General features: G+C 41.0%; 1 protein-coding gene across 1 annotated transcript; it reads right to left on the bottom strand.

Moving 5' to 3' along the window:
• Nucleotides 1-2,945: 2,945 nt before the first annotated feature.
• LOC139289892 (beta-1,4-galactosyltransferase 3) lies at nt 2,946-8,910 on the bottom strand. The gene is made up of 6 exons (XM_070911552.1): nt 8,508-8,910; nt 5,940-6,175; nt 5,062-5,249; nt 4,816-4,938; nt 4,559-4,663; nt 2,946-4,383 (listed from the first exon to the last, which is right to left on the bottom strand). Exons 1-6 carry the CDS (start codon nt 8,779-8,781, stop codon nt 4,053-4,055), a joined length of 1,257 nt encoding a protein of 418 aa, XP_070767653.1. The 5' UTR covers nt 8,782-8,910; the 3' UTR covers nt 2,946-4,052.
• Between the last annotated feature and the right edge of the window lie 8,824 nt (nt 8,911-17,734).

The raw sequence follows: 17,734 nt of genomic DNA, 5'->3' as shown, positions 1-17,734 counted from the left end.
AGGAATGTATTGCAGTCACATGTGGTCGTAGAGTGCCCTCTATTGGACTTAATGATGAACTGCACCGACCAGTGATGATTCGAAGTATTTGTTACCATTTTAATATAGATGCATTGTTTCAGTTAATTGTTGACCACACTAAGTTCCAGTGTTTGACTGCAGAATTCAAGATTTAAGCATGTGGTGACTGTAAATGACTTAAGGGATTTTCCTTTGAATTTTGGAATATTAGTATTATTATTCTTAATTCAGGGGAAATTACATTTTTAATGAGCCTAGCACTGTCAGACCACATCAAGACAAGCAAGCTGAGTGTTCAGTCATGAAAAATCCTCATGACAATATATTCAGCTCAGTCAGATTTTAGATGATAGCATGACTTGCTGATTTTCTGAAGTCCTAAATGCAAAAGCTATTCCAACTAAAGGGTGGACGGCTAGTTAAGCAGCAGCAACAACAAAATAAGAAAACTCATCCACCTTTGCAGAGACTAGGGTTCAATTCCTAGCAGTCGTAACTCCAACTTGGGCATGTATCATCCAGCGAACACAACTGGTTCACAGACACAGGGACACTGGACTTTTGGGGGGAAAGACATTACTGATTTCTGATTCTACAACTGCATGGTGTCTTTCTTGTCTTTAAATTGAAAAGGTCCCATTTTGTTCACATGGCAAGCCCGGGACTTAGTGGTCGCTTTTTTAGGTAAACCTGTAGGATCTAATGTGATCCAATACAACTGTATTGATGAAAACCAAATCACATCTGTGATCACCTACTTGGGGTGAGTCTAGAGGGGGGTGAGGGGGGCAGGGTCCATTAGAAGTATTTGGTTAATTGTTTTCTTGTATACTTAAAGGCATGTTTATTTGTATTTACTTCACTTGCACTTGGCCTGTACTGTATGTATTGGGAAGGATATGCTTCTGACCACTCACTTAAGTTTCAAGATACAAAAATACACAAAAAAAATCCAAATAAACCCAATAAAAAAATAAGTGACAGCATTTCTTTTGAATCATCAGTTTATTAATGAATTTAAGGCCACTCAGGACTGTGCAGAATTCATAGAGAGCAGAAATAACTCACAAAGTCACATTGCCCTTGGTTGCTTCAGTACTAATTTGTGATGACTGCTTTCTATTGTTGCTGAGCTAATCCACACCAGAACGGAGTCAAGTCAAATCAAATCCAATCAAACATAAAGTAGCTTAAAGAAAACCCAAAACATCAGGTCAAGTGTTACACAGTAAATGACGGAGACTGTACATTGTGACTTTGGGAATATAAGCTCATTTCGCTTTTCCTCAGATTTTACACAACAGTGAGGAGCACTCTGCACAGCAGATGGAAACTTGCATTTAAAGTCACAATAAGACAGTTTCCAGTTCACAACAGACACTTCAGCATGCTTTATATTTTCTAGGTGAGCACCGATATGTATCATCTCCATGTTGTGCTCAGTACATTCCCATACCCTTAATAACAGGCTCCTTACCATGCATATTTGGTCTTGATATTAAGATGCTAATAGTGACCGAGTGTTGAAATACTAGTGTTGTGTGTTGCTAAGGCCATAGGAGTTGAATATGAATTCACGTCAAATGATAATACAATATATAGTCATCTATTTATGAAAATCACAGGCAACCACTCTCAGAGCTCGTCTCGTCCACTTCAGCAGACAAATACCACATGACATGAAGATTAAAAAAAAAAGGTTTCAGTACAGCGTTTAAAAATCCTCATCCCTTCACTAAAAAACAGGGTTTTTCCATCTGTGGTTTGTTCTGAATACATGTTGGGTTTGATATTTTTTAACACAGAACTGAAAGAGGTTACAAATATTATGATAAGCCCATCCATTAAGATAAAATAATAGTGTAACGGAAATCATTCACAACACATGGAGTATACTTAATACACACACACACACACACACACACACACACACACACACACACACACACACACACACACACACACACACACACACACACACACACACACACACACACACACACACACACACACACACTTTTTATCCATCATCACAGGTTTCCATGCAGTTGTCTTTGGTTTCAGCCTGTTCACCTGCCAGTACAGCCACACTCGCTGGGTAAAGGGACTGTTTCTTTTTCTAGTGTAAACAATCAAATCTGTCAGGGCGGCGGGGGGGGGGGGGGGGGGGGGGGGGGGTCGACATGCAGTAGACGGACACTAGTGGGAAGGACATGGCAGACGTGTTAAAAGACTGGCTTTTAGAGTAACATCGCTGGGAAGCTTGTTCAATATTGAAAATTACATCAAGAGATAAAATTGTTTTTATGTGTTTGAAATGAAAAGATTTCAAGAATGAAAAGAGAACAAAACACAGCCTGTTTCCTTATTGCCGAGCCAACCTATAACTTGAAAATATTGCTAAAGATATCTGTATCACATCTCCGATTTTCAGTTAAACTTCACAAAATGCCAGACTCTGTTGGGTGAAAACCTCATCATTGACATGTCAACTTGAAGACAGTGCATTTAGACTTCACTTTGTGGGTTTTTAAATCATTAAAATTAGTCCAATTTTCTCAAAACACAAAGGAGGACAATATAATCCTTCAAACATGCAAAATCACAATGTTCTCTTGTGACAACAGCAAAATAACTTCCATTACCAATCAACAGCGACCACAGAGACTTGCTATGTTGTGTTTTGGTCTCAAGCTACTGAACTAACTTGTCTATCTACATGGATAAATTTAGCTACTGTAACTTGAGCTTCAAACAGCAGCATTTACTAATCTCTACTCCTGGACCTACACTGATCTGATGACGCTGCAGAAGTGAAATTGTATTTTGTGCAGAACAAATGCCTTTCCTAGTTCATTTCTCATTGATTTGTATAGATCAAGGTCAGGACATGGACAAAAGATACCACAAAGATGCCAGCACTCTTGAGGAAGACATAATGGGTTATATAGTACACTGTACATAAAATCAAAAAAAAAAGGAAGAAAAGAATCAAGCAAGACAGACTCCATTTTGATGTGAATCACAAGCTCATCTGAAGGCAGAGGACTGATCACTGTCACCAAGACCGGCTCCATTTGACAAAGGCAAATACACAAAAACGCACAAATAACAAAATTCAATATGATATTGGATATGCTGGAATTTGAAAGGCTGAACTGAATGCACTGATAAACGCTAGACAGAGGAGCTGTACCTTGGCCTTGGTGTACAGAATTTATAATGTTTTCACTTTAATCTCATTCACTGAACATGATAAGAGACACAAAACTATGTGTACAGCATCCATAACTTTGAAAACATTAGACAAGACTTAGTCTATCTTTTGATACACAAACCGAGCGGATATAGATCAGCATCTCTGGGTACGAACCCTTTCTAAACAAGACCCCAGATATTTGCAGACAGATAGGATATGTGCGCCGTTATGTCAGAAGCGGTAATAGTAGCAACTATTAAACAACAAACACTAACAACAAAAAAAACGGTCAAATTCCTTTACTCAGTACTCATTGTAGCAGCTTCACACACTCAACTGGAAACGAAAATCGTCTCCTTCATTCATTATTCATTGGCATTGAGACAAAAAATTAGTCAGACTCTCTGTTGTGGCACAGTGTGACTGCTGGAGATTGCAGCTACTGCTCCATTAAATCAAATATTCTAAATAATGTAAGGTACAAGTGAAAAGACAAAAGAAGAACAAGATTCTAAGGCATCATAAGGTTTAACCAGCGACCACAGCGCTGTAGATATACAAACTCATAGAGTCCAACTTTTACCCTTCACTCTTCACTGTGGCTCCCTTGGAAGAATAATCAGTGATGCCACAGGAACCAAGGTGGAGAGCCGTCACACCACAGGGTTGAGAAATTCAGGTCTATTGTTTTTATCACCCAAATGAGTGCCCCACTGTCCGCAGGCAGTATGATGTTAATACTGCACAATCAAAGAAAAAAATCAAAATGATCAAAAAACTCCAGGCCACTGAGGAAAACCACCCATTGAAGTTATGGCAGAGTGAAACATGATTAGCGGCCTCTCGCGGCGGGTACACTACTACTTCTCTGAGTGGCCCTCTTTGAGTTTGGCAGGAGTTCTGGGCCTTTCGCTGGGCCTTTCGCTGGGCCTTTCGCTGGGCCTTTCGCTGGGACGTCCGCAGGTGCTTTGACTGCAGGTTTGCCTGCAGCTTTGGCAGGAAGATGTGGGGTTGGGGGAAGTGGATGTAGACCGGCCTCAGTGCCGATGTTGACAGTGATGTTGGTGTAGAGGGGCAGGTATTGCCGTGAGATTGTCTCATATTCAGCTGTGTTCATCCCATCCAACTTCCAGGTCTGACGTGTCTTGGCCAGCATGTTGAACCTTTAAATGGAGAGCAAAGACAGAGCAATGAATATTAAAGGCTGCATAAAAATAGAGCAAATACTATTGTTTCTGCTGTTTCTATTTATGATCAAGCCAACAGAGTTTCTCCCCTTAATGTCACATTTCAGATTTTTTGAGTCTGCATTCAAACTAAATTGCATGCAACTTGTACCTCTTTGGGTTCACATCGTTGCCTTTGTCCAGCTTGTGTTTAATCATCTTGTAACGGCCAACCTTCAGTGATGGGCGAGTGATGTACATCCCCGCCAGAGACACTCTGGGAAGAAACATAGTGGGTCCCACAACAATCTTATGTGGTTCAACCAAAACATTGATCTTCTCTCCATAACAGAGCTGGAATGTGGTCATTTTTCAATGTATTTATCTTTTGAGTCTGACCTTAAGAGCTCATTGCTTAGACTTTCTCACCTGACTCCAATATCGTCGTCCTCTCCACCCCAGCCCCAGTAGTTGTTGGGAAAGCCGTTCATTTTGAGGTAGTGCAGTGGCGTCAGAGCTGACACTCCTCCAAAGTACATCTTGTATGGAAGCCTGGAGAGGATTAAAAGATCACAGAAAAACGGGTAAGTATTTCAAATAATGTGGAACATATAATGTGTCTATCTGTGAAGAGCGAACCCTTCAACGAACATTCACAGGCAAGAAAGAACGTACTTGTAGCCAAACTTGTCCATGGCGATGGCCGCATGCTTGGGGTTGGAGTCGCAGACGTATGTGTTGCGATCGTCCTCTGGAATGAGGTCCACATCATGGAAGAAGAGACAGTCCCAGTCTTCCTCCTTCATGGCCTCCCGGAAACCCACATTCATCAGCTTGGCCCTGTTAAAAGTGTAGTTTCCGGCCTGCGGAGAAACACTTCATGTCAAAGCAGGTTGTGTGTTACGATGATCTCTCCTTACACACCAGTCGACAAGTATTTAAACTTAATTAAAGTAATTTAGCACTTCTGAAGCAAAACTGACAAATCAGTCTGTGATGAAGTGATAACTTTTGACTTGATTCAGGCCTTGATGTTAATTCCCCAATTCATCCTAAAATAAAAAACTGAAAAACAGCGCAGCCTCTGCATCATCATTTATAAACCTACTAGACTTATTCTGAGGTATCCGCTGAGCAGAGACAAGACAAATCATAAGAAGCAAGATTCAACAATATGAAAAGTTCCAGCTCAGGAGGTGTAAGAGATAAAGTGCTGAGGAGTACATGTGAATTAATTGTTATAAGCAGCTAAGGAGATTAATAAACCCTCTAAACCACTTGAGCATTCTCATCCTTTATCATGCACATCCGGAGACAGCACACAAGAGGGCACTCTTCATCTAGCCTGAACTGTAGTGGATACCAAACGAACACGTTAACTAGATGACAGCTGAAAATATCCAACAAAAAAGTGCCTTGTGTTTCTTCCAAATGTGAAATCTATATTAACAGAAAAAAAGCGTCAGACGAGTCAAATGTTACTCAAATCCCTTAATCACCCTTTGACTCTTCCTTTGGTGTATAATACATGACTTGGTTGAGTGTGTTATCACCTGGTGAATGACGTAAATTCCATAATGGAGCTGTTGTCGCTGCAGAAAAGGATGTAGGTAGTATAGTAGGAACTTAAGGTGGTGTTCTCTGTGTCTGTGGGGAATGATGATGGCTGTTCGGTGCCTCGCCTCACAGTCAGGCGGCCTGTAGCGTCCTCCGCGCACCACCAGCGGATTTTTCCTCTGAACCTCTGCGAGAGTGAGCCCCGATGGAAAGCTGACGTGGATCGGCCCACCTGCGAGCAGAAATTGGTCTGCTGTCATTATCAGTCGGAAACAAGATGTGATTAACGGACGGAAAGCAAATAATCTGGCTCTCTGAGTACGAGAGCCTATGATTTGAATGTGACGTCGCAGGTTTAAAATTACCTTTTCTAAATCTGACGTGTTCTCAGAAAGAAAACTCTTGATACTAGCACAGAGCTGGATGTGTTAGTAAATGTAAAGTATTTCTGTACGTGCCCCCTGCTCGTCTCACTGGGAACGCCCGCAGCAGTTTTCCTTCAAAGAATTCAACGTTTTGAATGCCTTTCAATTACATTTTGGATCACAGTCTGTACAGATACATACCAAAAATCATGGTTTTGCACCATCACATTTTCAATACTAATACCTCTACACTGATGATCTGGCAAACTATAAGATATTCATATTGATTAAAATACAAGCCTGTCATTAACTTTCTGATCTGCAGTTGTACTCAGTAACTACGATGTGTTTTGTGCTTACAGTACATAACTAGTCACACTGTGTTGTCAAAAATTGTGAAAACAAGGTACATGTCAACATGGTGTATCCCAAAAGCTCACAATCAGATACAAACATTTTAACTAATATTACTGTCTGCAGGCAAAAGTAAGTATTTATGACTTTTGTAAATTAAATGGAAGACTTCTTAATACCTTCTAATAAATTCAAAGATTGAAAATGTAATATCTGGGGTTTGGACTGTTGGTCGGACAAACAAGCAACCTGAATATGTCGCCTTGTGCTCACAATTCAATGACATTTCATAAACTAAATTATTAACTGGAAAAAAGAAATCGGACATTAACTGGTAATATAAATAATTGTTAGTTGCAGCCTTAGATGTGCTTTATCAACACAAGCCAAGCAACCTGTTACATGATTTTGTTATGATGAAGAAATTCCAACGTGCTTCCATCAAAAATTTGGCTGTGACATTTCAACCGACCTGTTTGACTGGTTGTATTTCAACAGTCCAGTCTTCCCTTCTTAAACCTGTTTCAATGAACCTCCAGGTGGTTTTCTGTTCACTCCCTGCTGCCTGACAGACTGTTCAGTAATTCCTCAATGACCTTTATCCATTATTTTCTTCTGGGAAAGTAGTCAATGCCTTGTGGCTCATATATCAGCATGTCATTTAAAATGACTGGCGATAATGTGGGAACAAAAGGGGCAGAGGGCAGAACCCGGAAAACAGAAAACTAAGCCTGCTTTGACAATGCATCATACGTATATTGAATAAACATTAAGCAGGATCAGATTGTCTAGGTAATGTGTAACAAGTGCGTGGCAAGGACAAAGACAAATAGTTAGTGGGTCTTGTTGCATGCCCTCTATTTGTCTACCTTTATTTCCCCCAAGCTTTCAACCATATCTCACACTGTCTTCATCAGTGGATGGAGTTTGCTCAGTTGCACACTGAGGTGAGATGGGATTGTAGGAAGTGAGGTTACTCCAGAAAGCTCTGGAGTAAAAAAAGCTAGTAAGTATTTCAAGGTGCATCCCCCATAGGTCCTATTCAGCTCATGCATAAGATGCAACAATAGCAATCACGATCCACTTGTTAAACCAGTTTCAATGAAACTCCAGAAAGTTTCTGTTCTCTTTCTGTTAGTCATAATATTCTGTAATACCTCAATGACCTTTTTGCATTATGTTTTGATAAGAATTATCAACATGTAGTTTAAAATCGCTGTTAAAGTTTTGCTAAATACTAAAACTATAAGACTATATTCATACTTAATTTAGAGTAAATTTTAGAGATGTGTATTCACTTTAGCATTTAAGAATATTTTCAGTGGGATCACCGGGGATCAGTGACAAAAGGCGTATTAACTGCACACCCACTGTGAACAAAATGAAAAAGATCCATTAGTTTGTTCAAGCTGTGAAACCTGCATAACCTGCACCAAATACACCTCTGTCACAACACTACATTCAGAAAGAGCAGATGAAAACTACAACAAACTACCACAAAACAACACCACCAAGCAGTGACAGATTCTGTATGACTCTATTCCAAGTAGTGCGACAGCTCACCAACTTTTTTACACAAGTGATGGTTTAACTTCATTGTGCTAAATGGAAATGTCTGACAGCTGTACTACTGAGATGCACTTACCTTTGCTGCTAAACAAGAGCAAGAGTCAACACCTTAACATCTTGACATAAAAGCCACAATTAGTGTGTGAAAATATAATTCTCAACTTCTAAGAGCACAGCATTTAGAGATTTATACAAGTGAGGGAGAGAGTGATCTACCTTCAGTAACACAGTCTAACCAGGTACTGTGGAATGACAAAAGCCTGCAAAACCACTCACCTATAAAAGGGGACGTCTTAGGGCAGAAGGGCATCTCATCTCCGTGGCCATGAGCTTTGGATAGGTGGGAGAGGTTGGCATATACATCCCCTCCAGGGATGCCAGCTGTTGTGTGGTTGCGGCCTGACAATCCAGTGGTGTCGGGCTTACGGAAGATGCGGATGAAGTAAGAGACCCTTTTCTGGTATCCCTCTCGGGACAGCAGTGCCATGACCACCAGCTGGATGCCCAGAAACATGAAAAGGTAGCGCCATTTGGACTGGATACTGACCATGGCGACGGCCGGCTCTGCGTCGTCAAAGCAACAGGGGGCGGGAGGAGGCAGTGCAGATAGTCACGTTGGTCTGGAGCAACCTGACTCTCAGTGGTTTAACGCTGGGGCTATGCTCTCCCCAAGCAGAATCAAAATTCAGGAAGGAGATGATTGTCGACTGTGTATTTGATGGAGGCTGGTGTTGTGGCTGTTGACTCCCACGCACAAAGTCAAATATACTATGTACCTTCTCTAAGATATGGCGGCACGCATTTAATGTGACAGTTACTGTATGTAAAGTTGCATACAGTAATCAGCTGGCAATACGGAGTATGAATATAGAGCAAGATGAGTGGGAAAAAAAACTAAAGTAACACAAAAAAGGCACTTTTGGTAGGTGGTAATTAAAAAGAACCACCAAGGAGAAAATAGAAAAATATTCTAAACCAAGAAAAAAAGTCTTGTCCACTTTTCTCTGTTTCACTGCATTCCTTGCTGCAGGTCACTATGTGGCAAATATCTCCAAAGTTGACTGTTGGTCCAATTTGTGATTGGCGTGGGGTGGTAATGCCAGTCCCACATCATGTGGTTTCCCCCCCATTGAATTCCATCCGTGGCCCTGTGAAGCTCATTCTCCTCCGGTCAAAAAAATGGCAGTGTCAGTGTCTCTCACTCACTCTATCGCTCTCTCTTCCTCCCTTTGTGAGCTTTATGCTGCCTTCTGTTCTCCCTCATGTTCTCTCCTGAGGGAGGCCTCTGCAACAACAACAGCCGCCATGACAAAAGGGAACATATGCAGCCGTATAGGCCCTATACTTTACAGAGGATTACACAGCTTCCATCTACTCACTGCCCGACTGGCTGGAGAGACAGGGGGAGTGGACCATGAAAGCGTGGGAGGAGTGGTCAGAGGGTTGCATGTGGGTGACTGTGTATTTGTTAGGGGGAGGGTTTCAGTGGGGAGTCAGGCTGAGAGAAAAAAGAAATGGGGGAGGAGGAAGAGGAGGAGGAGGGAGAGTTTTGATTCCCACTGCTATTGTCCCATAATGATGCAATCCACAGCTATGAGACACCTCAAGCAGCTCACTGGGCTGACGGCCACCGGACTCACTAGATGGACGGGAACTGGACCAATCACTCCAGAACGGCTCTGAAAGACAAACACAGAAGAGGAGGAGGGACAGTGACACCCTTTGGTCCAAACTGTTGACATCAGCGATTCTGTATTTACAGCAGAATGACTTTCCCATACAAACAATGACTAATTGTGTGCAGGCCCAACAAATGGATTGTGTTTGTTTACATGGAGACTCAACAGCACAGTTGGATAGCCCTGACTAATCAGGCCCAGCGTGGGCTCCAGTGCAGATGCCTCCGCAAAGAGAGGCCTGCTGCCCAACGGACGGCAGACGGGAAGCCATGCTCCACCGTGTAGATGAAACTTCCTAGTTTTAGAGCCAACAAACTCAATGGCCTTGTTGCTGCAATGTTGTGTTTGCCGAACTTGCATAACCCATATCCCTGCTCTGGTGCTGTCTGCTGCAGTATCCAACACATCCTTAGTTGCAGATCAATTAGTGCTTGTTAAAGTAGCCAGCCTCAGACCACTAATCCTAATCCCACTGAATGCTACGAGACTGGTGGAGAGATTGAGAGAGACAGAAAACAGCTAGAGCAGCTGCCAACCTCTCACCTACACATAGTACCATCACTGATTTTAAAGCTTGGATTGCCCAAAAGTCAAGATGTCTGTTGCACCGAATGAACTGAACTAGAACTGCAATGTCTCCCAATGTACTTGGACAACTAATGTTTTAAGTCATAAAGGCCATTATCATCTCTGGGCTGAAAGCAGGCATGTTTCCCCACACATGTTTTTAATATTTTGCTTGGCTAATGTGTGCTTTATAAAAATGCTTGTTAGTTCATTCCTACTGAATCATCAGTATGGTGTTGACGTCGTCTTGACATCATCATCTGCATTATGAGCACTCTTATGTGTGCAGAGTACATTCGTTTTCATGCTTGCCTTTTTCTTGTGTTTAGTCTGCCAGTCAATCCATGTCACACTCTACAAAACCAGGTTTATTACACACAGCTTGTTAAGGGAGAGAGACTGAGGGCAAAAGAAAGAAAAGACAGCAAAGATGAAAAACAACGATGACTGCCTATTCTTTGTTATGTTGCATTATATTCTCATCACACAAGTTTTTTAGCTCTGCAATGCGATGTATTATAAAATGATGATATGGAAAATAAATTGGACATCATATTCCTGTGCTTCCTCAGTGAAGATGGTGAGTAAACCTTAAATGTATCATAACTGATAGGAAATGCCTACTTCAACTACACAGATATACTGATGGCATCTGACAAGCTCAACTGAACTGTAGTGTTGATGTATTCCTGCATTTCGCTTTGACAGCTGACTGCAAGGATTTTCAGTTCAAGGATAATAAAGATTTCTCTCTGCGGGGATATGTGGATCAAAAAGAAGAGGAAAGCCTCTGCTTGCTGCTGCAGATGATTTTCATCTGCATGTGGAACTGTGAGCAGATGGGAGACTGACCCCTCTCACTTTGCCTGGCCCCTATAATAACCCCATAGATTATGGATATGATTTATAAAGATCATGCCATAAAGACTCTGGTTAATCCCAAAGCAGAGAAATTCAACTCCACCACTCAGAGATGTGATCCAGAACACAAAAACAAGCGACCTGGAAAACAGTAATCTTTTTTCCAAGTAATGACGAAGACCTACTAACTGATTCATGGTCTTTCAGGCTCACGAGATTAATATAAATGATTAAACCTCTATGGCTATCAAGGACAAAACATGGCTGATAAGATCAATGTGGTGTGTAAGTGTGAGCTACATGACTAAGCATCATGCATTACGAAAACCCCCAGGGACTGAATTCAAACTTTCTGTGACACCCCCTTCCTATTCTCCCATATTCCAGTGTCACATTCATCTGTAAGGAGATATACGAATGTTTTACAAAGGGGAGAAATGATAAGTCTGGTTTTCCTCTAGTGCTTGAGGGCCATATTGTGCTTGAGCTGGCTTATACTGTGAGAGAACTTGGCAGCAGGCACCTCCTTCAACAAAGCTCAGGCATTGACTTAACACGCATATAAAAGAGACCCAGTGACTAGATTTAGACGAATCTTTCTGTGTTAGCTAAAAGGCTGAGGATGAGGAGTGAACCAAAGAGAGAGAAGGACAAAGCAAACTAAGGGGAGCTGGAGGGGGAGAGGGAGAGCAGCCAACAGTCTGGTTACACTATGTTCTTTTGACTTCATTGTTTTTCCTGCACGGATATCCTTCCTTTTTACATTTAGAATTTTAAAAGAGGCAGATTTGGAATAACATTACATACTCGCGAGCCTTTTCTGGTCTCTCTCATTTTTTTTACTTCACTGTGCAATGTGTGCTTTAAACAGTGATGGCACATAACAGCTGACAAATGGGACATTTTCCTTTTCTGCCCACGGGGCATTAATATTACATATATATGGTATGTCCACATGCATGCTTGCACACACATGACTGAATGCAAGAAGAGCCAAGAGGGCAAGCATGGGGGTTAGATTGAAGAGTCGACAAGAAAATAAAGGGAGTATGGGAGTTATATATTTAGATCATCATCCAGGGACTGCTGTTCAAATCCTCAAGAGACAGCATAGAACTCATGCACAGGCCATTGACAGCCCCAGAGGGAGAGAAAAAAGCAGCCAGACCAAGTCACAGTAGGGGTAACCACAGAAGAGGTTTACCTAACCAGACATTCCTACTGAGTCTCTATTGGCGCAAACACCTGAGTCACTTTTCTTCTTTCTTTCTTCTTTCTTCCCCCTTTTTTTATTCCTCTCCAACTGTCAGGGCAGCCCATCCCCTGGACTAGACCTGATCAGCAGCATTTACACACAAATCAACACATTTTCAACAGCAACAGTCATTTACTACCCGTGAGTTGGTAGTTATCCGAGCCAGAAATTCCAGGCGCAGCTGGTTCACATCAAATGAGCAGAGTACAGATTAGAGATGTGACCCCGTTTGAGTATAATGCTCTTTTACTTTTGAAAATTGGCTGCAACTGCCTTCAAAGCAGCATTTCTGCTGACAGCACATGTAAAGCAAAAAAGGGCTATTATTTAAAGTAAGTCAATACAGACAAAAATAAGATAGAAACGCTCAACACTTGTGCTACTTTTACCAAGAAAGTAGAAAAATAATAGGATAAAAAAGCTTGCCACAAAACCTAGACTAGACAGCACAGTCTTGTAGGGGCCTTAACCTCTTAACCCCATTGAAGCAAGGCTCTACATTAGACGATGAAGCTTTCACATCTGCCTGAGTGTGTCATCAGTTCTATAAGTGCCAGCCTATTGAGGATGAGCGGCCTTCCTGGTAAATCTGCTAAACCCCTACGACTGTTAGTGGGGTGGAAAGACTCCTGCATGCTATAAGGCCTTGTTATCCACCTCTCTCTCTCTCTTAAAATCATAAACTATGGAAAACAGGTCAAGGTAGCAGGACACAACGCACGTGTTCACATTTAATAAAAACACAGAAGAGCTGGCATTTAAGATGACAGTCAATAGGAGAGGTTACTTAAATGTACAGTCCCCTGGGTCTCTTTCAACAGGAAGAAGAAAAGCAGGTGCCCTTTCAAAATAAATGGCCATATATAGTGTACTATTATCTGTTGACACGCTATTCGAAATTAAGTATAGTTATGTTGTTCTAGCATTTAGTTGAGTTAATAAAGCCTATGAAATTCTTATTCACACTTATACACAATTTAACTAATATATATCCAGTTGCATATGCCATATACTGGGCACAGACTCAGACAACTGCCACTGATTTCATTAATTTGCATCTGCTACCATAGAAAAAGATTTTATCAGTAAAATCAGATTTATGAATGAAACAGAAATCTGTATAGTGCCCAGATCTGTGGGCAGCTTTCTAGAAATCTGGAACCAGGATAGGACAGAAGAAGACATTTTTATAGAGAAAAACAACCTGAGTAGCTGTTTTTCACTATTAATTATTATAAGTTTTTGCATGAAACGTATGCAATATTATATTATATTATATGTCTTGCCTATAGCCCATAGTTTCAATTGGAATGGGGAAGATGTGGTAGCCCATACTGCCCTACTCTTCAGTCTACAAAGGAGAAATTTGAACAAGTACGTCCTGTTCAGAGTCAGATAGGTGGGAAGCTGTAATAAAACATAGATAACATTAGTGGTATTTTCCTCTGACTTCTCATTGAACTATCAACACATGTAATGACTCACAGATAAGGCTACAATTTCACCTCGTTCTAGGTTGTCAGAGTCTATAAGTATAAACCCTGACACCAACAAATTAACAAACGCACAGTACCATGGCTGAACAAGCAAGGCAACATTATCTACCAAGCAAGCTGAGTCATTTACTTGAGAAAACTTTTGTTCACACCTTGTCAGAGAGGAGTTGATTCAATGTAGTTTATTATTGTGTTGTATTAGACTGCATTGTACATTACATTCCACACACAGGAGATGACGACATGTTGTAAACTATTTGAAACAGGTGGCTAAAATGTATAGGTGGTCTCTGTTTTATGATAAAACAGAAAATGAAAAAAGGAGGAGAACAGAGACAACATGTAAAGAGGAGGACATAAGGAGAGGAGAATGTGTTTTTGGAAGCTGAATATGCACAAAGTATATTATTAATAAAATTAAAGGGAAAGAATCTGCTGCACATATTTTGTTTAGAAAAATCCCTAGACTCTAGCATTTATTTGTTGACCAAAAAGTCAACAATCCTAAAAAACATCAGAGTAACTTAAAGTTGCACCAGATCCAAGTATTTAGTGGTGAATAATTTTACAAAAAACATTTCCAGTGTACTTCTGACTATTTCCATCACTGATAAAAAACAATCTGTGCCAGGCAGCATCAGCGTTGAACACACCAGCAGGTGCCTTCACAATCCTGCTTTGCATCCCATTAGCCTCAGAGCAGAACTGTGGTATAAAGTCTGGAATGAAAGCATTAATATATTTCCCCTGGAGATTTAACCTTGTCCTCTGTGTACTTTTTTTTTAATTTATTTTTTTTACAGCCAACCGTTCAGCTCTGCAATCAGTATTTTGTCACACTTTTCACAACAACAAAAAACTGATTTGTGGTGTTGAAATAACAACTCCACTATTAGAAATGTGCACAGAAATGGATAGCTCAAAGTGGGAATTAACAGGAAGGAGTTTTAACAGGAAATAACAATTGCATTAAGTTATCATTTCCTCATTCTTCAACTGAGATAAAGCTTAAGAAACCAGACCTTACCCCTAGACTACAGGGTTAAATTCCTGACAATGAATTTCAAAGGAGCATTGATTGGGCTCCTGTTTTGAGGCTACATTTACAGAAACAGCTAGGCAAGACATGGGTGCTGGCTCTATTCCACAGCTGGACAACTGGTCTATGTCATTCCTCAAAACTAATCCAGGGAGGAAATGTGAGTGTAAGCTAATTAAAAGGAGTATTTCAACCGGTTTCAACACTGCACATAGGAGTGAAAGTGATCAGGACAGATATGGTCAGCAGACCGCAAACAGCTCTTACACAACAGCATTGCTTTTTCTTTACTAGGCTGCCAAGACATTAGGGAAATATTCTGTACACAAACCACTATCCGTCTTAAAAATACAACAGACTTCAGGTAAAAACATAATTCAGGTTCTGTATACGCAACCTTTTCTCTCAAGCACCAACAAAGCAAGACCAGGCAATGAAATAATGTGCAAATATGCTCTGAGAAAAGAGGTGTCTGCATAACAACGCGTGCCAGCGTCCTTGTCATGGCAACCCACCCTGAGCCCTGACCATTCATCGTGGGTGCAGCTGGTACACGTCTCTATGGCAGTTCCCTCGAGTACGACTCTGCTGGGACAGACTGCTGAGGGGGGGGGGGGGGGGGGACACATCATCCTCCTCCTTCCTCCCACATTTTCCTTCTCATCTTTCTGCCTTTGGTAGCGCATGCTGTTTCCATAGTGTTGTATTCACCTCCAGCTTCAACCAAACCACCTGGGACAGTCACTTGTCCAATCACAGTAATTTGCAGTGGGTTGCAAACATGGCAATGACAACCATGGAGATAAGGAAATCCCCCTGGGGCCAGAAAACCCACAACAAAACTGGAGCAACAAGTTACACAAGAAAGAGTAGAGTTGACACCACAGGTCCTGTAACATTTAGCCTATTCAAACAAAACAACACTGCTTAGCATGAGACCAACCAGGCCTAAGGTGATTGCCAACAGCTGTTCCATGAAAATATCTAGAGCAGAAAGATAACAAAGAACAAAAGCTACATGAAAAATCATATCAGAGTCTGACTGCTGATACCAACAACTACAACTGATATCATTCTATAATACAACTAGTCCCTTGGTGATAGCTGTTTAAACAAAAATACAGTCAGATTTTTAAAAAAGGCATCTGTTGCAGTAATGTGTGAGATGACAATTGAACTATATCATGATAAAAAAAAAAACTTTCATGATATTACTTTGTCACAACCAACCTCAACATCTCAATATCGCAATAACCTGCCGTAACTGCCAATGGTCATGTGCAGAAGGGAACTTTATTTCCTGCCACCAATTAAGTAACAGACAGCAAAAGTACAGGTGTCAGAAGTGAAGATTGCACACAGTTAGATGTACATGCCGCTAACTTAGTAGTAACTATTTTATTTTAAAATGGGCCATCATTTTTGCATTTACATCTAAGCTATTGGTACTTAGATTTATAACTCAGTTAGTATAAATAGTTATTATGTACATTTGTAATTTAAAGGCAAAAGAAAATGTCTTGTGATTAAAAAAAGAATTTATGTCGTAGAGGTATAGAGGCCTAGTTGGAGTCCTTTTCTTAAAGACAGATAAGCTTTCGTTTCCCTTGACACAGAAGTGTGCCTGATAAATTCACACAATAGGAAAAGGGTGTGCACAGTGATTCATCCTTACCACACAGAGACTGTGTGACATTACGAAAGAGATTACATCCCAGTGGTCAGCAGGTTAAATTACTGGTCCATCTTGTTGTGGAAAATAAACGATTAGTCCTTCTATCTGCCCCCTGCACTGGTCCTCTCATTCCTCAAGTATGGACTCAATCAATCTGACAGTTCAGAAGGGGGAGGGGGGCGCCATGCAGAGTCTTTTGTTCTGCTGAGGAGAGTGTAGATGAGAATATAAGGCAAGAAAAGAGGCAATGAAACCTGTTTTAGTCGACTCAGGCGAGGAAGTAGCATGAAATGGCGCTATCAATGAGTATTTTCAACGCTCTGATGTCTTAACAGCCAGCATGTCATCAGCGTTTGGCTCCCTCAAGCCCCTCATGAGTAGTTAGCTATTAATAAACCCAGTCGTCTGCCAATTTCAGTTGTCATTAAACTTATTACAGCGCTTTCGTTTGTGTCGTCCTTGTGCTTTGAGAAGTGACACAGAAACAAACTTTCAATTGTTTGTTAACTTATTAAAAGTTGTGCACGCATTTTGATGGAGTACGGTGAATTTAGCTACTTTTACATTAGCTTACACAACATTGCTGTGCAGCTGTATTAAACTTGAATGGCTAACTAATAACACGCTCACAGGTGAAACCATGTATCTTCCCTTGTTTCTGCCTCAATGTGAGCAAATCGATCGTTTAAGCCGTTTATTTACGCTGTTCGTCGCAGTGTTTTTTAACGGGTCTTACTTTTAAGTGGAGCAAACACTGCCGATAACTATCTTTCAACTGTTGTGGACATGTTTACTCAAAGCAAGGAATAATCAACCACACTTTTAAACCCATAATCCTGTAAACTCTGCAGAGGAAACTCTTCTCACCCAGTCTCCAACTACAACTGATCCTCGCCAGCTGTGACGAGAAAGACGAGCCAAACCAAGCCGA

The sequence above is a fragment of the Enoplosus armatus genome, chromosome 9, assembly GCF_043641665.1.
Source record: "Enoplosus armatus isolate fEnoArm2 chromosome 9, fEnoArm2.hap1, whole genome shotgun sequence".
NCBI classification, from domain to species: Eukaryota; Metazoa; Chordata; class Actinopteri; order Centrarchiformes; family Enoplosidae; genus Enoplosus; species Enoplosus armatus.
Note: the sequence above shows the minus strand (reverse complement) of the source record. Positions and strands in the feature narration are given on the sequence as shown.

Coding starts and splice junctions, on each gene's coding strand:
- LOC139289892 (XM_070911552.1), bottom strand. CDS start 8,781: ATGGTCAGTATCCAGTCCAAATGGCGCTACCTTTTCATGTTTCTGGGC. Junction 6,176..8,507: donor TAAGACGTCCCCTTTTATAG/GTGAGTGGTTTT, acceptor TTCTGCTCGCAG/GTGGGCCGATCCACGTCAGC. Junction 5,250..5,939: donor GAATTTACGTCATTCACCAG/GTGATAACACAC, acceptor GTTTCTCCGCAG/GCCGGAAACTACACTTTTAA.